The sequence below is a fragment of the Nematolebias whitei genome, chromosome 12 (assembly GCF_014905685.2).
Source record: "Nematolebias whitei isolate Nwh7 chromosome 12, NemWhi1, whole genome shotgun sequence".
Classification (NCBI taxonomy): Eukaryota; Metazoa; Chordata; class Actinopteri; order Cyprinodontiformes; family Rivulidae; genus Nematolebias; species Nematolebias whitei.
In genome coordinates this window covers 2,227,694-2,233,262 of record NC_056509.1, presented here as the reverse complement: position 1 = coordinate 2,233,262, position 5,569 = coordinate 2,227,694, and the positions used below count along the sequence as shown (strand labels likewise).

Sequence of the window (5,569 nt, the reverse complement as noted above, 5' to 3'; positions counted from 1 at the left end):
TACAGCATCAGCATCTATAACATCTCTTAATGAAATGAGAATAACGAATTACAACAACAAATAATTTCCCTTTGGGATTAATAAAGTATTTTTGAATTGAATTTAATTTGAATTTCCAAAACAGTTCAATCTGGTCCTCTGGACATTCAAAAAATCAAAACAAAGCAATAAAATGTAGAAACGTTTTGTCTCTCATCCGAGAGACTTCCTCAGTCTGAGGTGCTGTATTCAGCTCAGTCTCTTAAATAGAACCTTCTCAGAGTGGATCAACCAGTTTTGCTGCTGACAACCAAAACCAGCTGATCACATGCTCAAGAAGGACCATCAGCCTAACAATGGATCATTAGCACCTGATGGCTGTTTACTGTTCACAGAGGGCTGAGTGATACTAGCAATCACAGCACTGTAAGAGGGGGACAGTTGAACCTGGAGGCTCCACCCCTGTTTAATGATGGACGGTTTCTTTTCACAAAGATGGCCTCCTTTATTTTTATTTTCTAAACATAACGTCCCAGTGGTTTTTAAACCCCAAAATACATTAAAGACTGGTTCATCCCAAAGATCCAGTCCCCCGGCACAAACAGAGTAATGTTGTGTATGTTGTTCAGTGTCAGGAGGGTGATCAGTCTTACATCGGGGAAACTAAACAGCCACTGGCCAAAAGGATGGACCAGCACAGAAGATCAACATCATCAGGCCAGGACTCTGCGGTCTACACTCATCTCCAGGCCAGCGGTCACTCTTTCAAGGAGGAAGATGTTCACATCCTGGACAGAGAGGAACGATGGTTTGAGAGAGGAGTAAAGGAGGCCATCTTTGTGAAAAGAAACCGTCCATCGTTAAACAGGGGTGGAGGCCTCGGGGTTCACCTGTCCCCCTCTTACAATGCTGTTATTGCTAGTATCACTCAGCCCTCTGTGAACAGTAAACAGCCATCAGGTGCTAATGATCCATTGTTAGGCTGATGGTCCTTCTTGAGCATGTGAGCAGCTGGTTCTGGTTGTCAGCAGCAAACTGGTTGATCCACTCTGAGAAGGTGCTATTTAAGAGACTGAGCTGAATACAGCACCTCAGACTGAGGAAGTCCTCAGGATGAGAGACAAAACGTTTCTATATTTTTTTGCTTTGTTTTGTTTTTTGTTTTTTTGAATGTCCAGAGGACCAGATTGAACTTTTTTGAATTTTTCTACCTGGATTATTGAGCATGCATCAGGATATTAATTTGAATTTGAAGTTCGTGCAAAAACCAACTTGGACATGTTCCTGTTTTTAGTTTTCTACTCTCCTTATAATCTAGCTGTTTGGTGTGTTTTTTTTGCTACTGTTCCTCTTGATTGTCCTTTTGGCTGCTCTTCAGTTTTGATTTGTTAAAACAAAAGCTGCTTGTTTGATGTGTGTTGTCGTCCGTCTGTGTTCAACCAGGTCTCTGTTGTAAAGGAGTCCCTGAGGCTCCGTGCGATGAACCTGTCTGAACAAAGGCTGAATGAATTTACATGACCAGCTACATGAGTTTTGTGAAATGGGTTTCAAAAGTAAATGTGAACTTTTCAACTAGAAATCCAAGAGAAATGTGGAAGTGTCTAATTGTCCTTGGTTCTTGTGTCCAGGTTTGAGTGGGACAAACTTCTGGAGAATGTGCATTGTTTGATCATAAGTGTGACAAAGACTGACAAGCAGGAAGCTTATATACTCAGGTGAGTGCTCACTAGTTTACCTTGGGGTGTGGTGTTTGCATCGTGGCATCACTTACTGTCCTGGAGGGTCACACAGCGTGTGCCTGTAGTTGGTTTACCATGAACGCTTCGTGTTTTCTTGTTTGTTGCAGTGAGAGTAGCATGTTCGTCTCCAAGAGACGTTTCATTTTGAAGACCTGTGGAACCACCCTCTTACTGCAAGCACTGGTGCCACTGCTGGAACTCGCCAGGGAGTACTGCGGCTTCGACACCATCGAGGTTACACGCACATCTGGAGCTCTTGGCAGATGTTGGTGTGGGCATCGTCAATTTAGCACCAACAACTTTGTTCTTGTTTTCTGGCAGAATTTCTTCTACTCCCGCAAGAACTTTATGAAGCCAACCCACCAAGAGTTCCCTCATCGAAACTTCCAGGAGGAAGTCGAGTTTCTCAGCCAGATTTTCCCAAGTACGATGAACTTCATTCATGTTTCCCTCGTTTAAGTATTTAATCAAAACTCTTTTTCTGTGCGTGACCTTGTTAAGCTGGAGAAGTTGGTGCTCACAGGGCTCGCCACAGTTTGATGGAGTAGTTTACTAGTTTCCAGGTTTAAAATGTGTGGAGGATGGGGATAAAATAAAACACAGTATGTACAAACTCTTTAAAGAACCCACCAGTAATGGATCAAATGACAAAGTGCTTGGCAAACTTAATATAAAGTATATTTGTGCAGATGTTTAAACTTATCCTGACGCTGCTCAATAATCCAGGTAGAAAAATGTAAAACAGTTCAATCTGGTCCTCTGGACATTAGACGAACAAAACATTTTGTTCTTGTTTTGTTGTTTGCATGTGCAGAGGACCAGATTGAGCTGTTTTCGATGTCCCTCATTTAATTGAGCCTTGTTTCTAAGTCTTGAGAAGGTGTTTGGCGGTCCTGAAGTCGCTTTGTGTTTAGTCTGTGGACCACGTAATAAAACCGTAAATCTTGCCAAACAATCTTGTTTTCCCAGAAGCATCGTACCCAGCATCTTCTGTGCACTTTATGTTGGATAAAAATGAGCTCTCTTCATTTTACTTACTCAAAGAAGCCACACTGGAAGACAGGAGGAGCTTTTAACTGGTTTTACTGGTTTTACCTTCAGGGGCAGACTCTCAGCAGCACACGCTCATGTACAGAAGTTTGCGTGCAGCCCAGTCACGGCACTGTGCCAGGGTTTTCATAAACTTCTTGGCTCTCAGGCAGACACTGATGACCTCGGCCACCCAGCTGCACATGCACGATCGTCAGCTCTGAGAGACTCGAGGACCTCTGTAACTCAAACACATGGTTCATGGGCAGTTAACGTTCTCAGCACAGTAGTTTAAAACATCCATAAACCTTGATAAAGTGTGGAGTGTCAAACTGTATGAAGTGAGGTGTGCACGTTGTCCTTGTGTTAAAGTTTAACCAGCTGAACATGTTGAGGTGAAGAACGTGCTCCCACTGAAACCAGTACCTCTTGTTTCCTCCCAGATGGTGCAGCTTATTGCATGGGGCGTTTGAACTCTGACTGCTGGTAAGCATCGTCACAGACTTGATTGTGTCCGTGCACAGTGTTGCTGATGCTGTAGAGCCTCTCTGCTCGTGTGAGAGCAGAAGCGGCGGCAGCTAGCTGTAGCGTGTGCTGTCTCTGCCTCCTGTGCAGCCGCCACTCGGACTGGCTGAGCTGTCATGTGCTGCCGTGTCCCCACTTATCCCTGACCTGTTGCTCGTAGGTATCTGTTCACCCTGGATCTGCCAGAGTACTGGGAGAACAAGCATGCAGATCAGACGCTGGAAGTTCTGATGAGTGACCTCGATCCAGCCAATATGGACCAGTTCTTCATGAAAGATGGTGTTTCTGCAAATGAGGTCACTCGTGTAAGTATGAGTGAGCAGGAGGTGCTGGTCCCAGTGGATGGGCTGGAAACGGTGGTGATGTTTGCTGTTTCTTTCAGAGGAGTGGAATTCGTGACCTGATACCAGGTTCTGTGATCGACGCCACAATGTTCAACCCTTGTGGATACTCAATGAACGGCATGAAGACTGATGTGAGTGACGCGTGTCCTTCACCGTTGGTCCTGTGAGCTGTTGTAAACGTGCTTATGTTGCCATGTACAGGGAACTTACTGGACCATCCACATCACCCCGGAGCCAGAGTTCTCCTACGTCAGCTTTGAAACCAACCTGTCCCAAACGTCGTACGATGACCTGATCAGAAAGGTTGTGGACGTGTTTAAGCCAGGAAAATTTGTCACTACGCTTTTTGTCAATCAGGTATGTGCAGCTGGTAAAACACTCTAGTAGCTGCTCCCGTCTCTGTAGCCTGAAGCGGTCGGTATTCATCGTGCCTTCTTCCCACAGAGCTCCAAATGTCGCAGTGTCTTCTCCTCTCCCACCAAACTGGAGGGCTACAAGCGTCTTGACCGCCAGTTGGCTCAGTTCAACGATTACAATTTTGTGTTCACAAGCTACACCAAGAGCCGCCAGCAGAACCAGCAGAGCTGAGGGTCCAAGATGAAGAGGAGGCGTAAAAAGAATGTTTGCTCCTTGGGGCTTGGCCCAGGGAGGTGGCCATCTTCCTCTTGCCCACTCCTCTTCTTCTGCTGTGACTGGGAGCGCCGCTGCGTGGCGGCAGCTCCCACTTTAACCTCCAGGTTGACTTGTGTGAAATGTTGTAACTGTGACTTACATCTCCTGCATGAAGGCTCTTCTCCTTGTCTCAATATTCTAGCTCACTCTTGCTGTGATCTTGAGGTGCATGTAGAGGAATTAAACGCGCTCTGTTCAAGGCTGTCCACCTGTGCCCAGTACACCGGTCCCTTCCAGTACACCGGTCCCTTCCTGCAGGTCTCCCCCCTCATCCCCCACAGACAAGGCTTCCGCCCACACTAGACCAGGGCCCTGACGTGCTCGGATCAGACGGCCTCTCAAACACCTTGCGCTCTGATTACATCCAACTTTAAACCTCCTTGTAGAAGGTTCTCAGCGAGCGTTCTACAGATGCACTTGTTCTGGTTTAACCACGTTTGCTGGAATGTGACGAGGCTGCAGTTCTTCACACTGCTTTGCAGCTGAAAACGGCAGAAAAATGAAATGTGTTGCCGTTTCACTGAATTGTACGTTTGTGCAACAAGCGAGTCGTGCGGCAAAGTTGTCAAAATCACAGAGTCCATGATGTCATCCTTCATTCTAGGCTGTGCACGTTTCATCGCCCATCTCCACCCGCACCAGGTCAACTTCACTTATCCAGCACTTTTCAAACATGACGGTTTAACAACATAAAAATAAATTCATCCACTATCGTTACCTGTTTGTTCCTTGTCGGGTCACTGGGGTCGCAGGGGTCACTGGGGTCACTGGGGCCCCATTCAGCCGTGACTGTGAGAGGCAGGACACCTGCACAGGTCCATGTCAGCACCGTGTGGAGTGTACCAGTGGTGAACTGACTGTTTCAAATGAAATCAGGATGGGGAAAACAATTAAAGGTTAAATCTATAAAGCACCAAAACCCAAGCGTGCACAGAACAAATGCAGATTAAAGTGTGTGCACGTAGTGAAGTAAACGGTGAGAATGCATGGAAACTAAACTGCAGGCTGCTCCTCTTCCACGTTTCATTAATTTCACCTGTTAATGGTCACAAAGCTCGTGCACGTGTCTAAATGTGTCTACAGTGCTCCGTAGAGCAGGGTGGGACCCCTGCAACAAAACCAGGTGCGTTCAAGACGCCCGCCCGTTGCACTTGTAGTTTGAGAACAAAACAATTTGTGGCACAGATTTCTTTGAACACGTTAAAATTTCAGGAGACCGATTCCAGAAGTGACGCAGGGACTCTGCTGATCCACGTGACTCAGGGACTCTGCTGATCCACA

General features: G+C 46.3%; 1 protein-coding gene across 1 annotated transcript in view; it reads left to right on the top strand.

Annotated features, from left to right (window-relative positions):
- amd1 (adenosylmethionine decarboxylase 1) overlaps window positions 1-5,545 on the top strand; it is a 19,507-nt gene extending 13,962 nt beyond the window's left edge. Inside the window, exons 2-9 of the mRNA XM_037685691.1 lie at window positions 1,608-1,694; window positions 1,826-1,952; window positions 2,040-2,142; window positions 3,191-3,233; window positions 3,433-3,577; window positions 3,655-3,747; window positions 3,818-3,973; window positions 4,061-5,545. Coding sequence (XP_037541619.1) covers window positions 1,608-1,694; window positions 1,826-1,952; window positions 2,040-2,142; window positions 3,191-3,233; window positions 3,433-3,577; window positions 3,655-3,747; window positions 3,818-3,973; window positions 4,061-4,204 — 898 coding nt within the window. The 3' untranslated portion in view covers window positions 4,205-5,545. The remainder of the gene's footprint in view (window positions 1-1,607; window positions 1,695-1,825; window positions 1,953-2,039; window positions 2,143-3,190; window positions 3,234-3,432; window positions 3,578-3,654; window positions 3,748-3,817; window positions 3,974-4,060) is intronic.
- The last annotated feature ends 24 nt before the right edge of the window (window positions 5,546-5,569 follow it).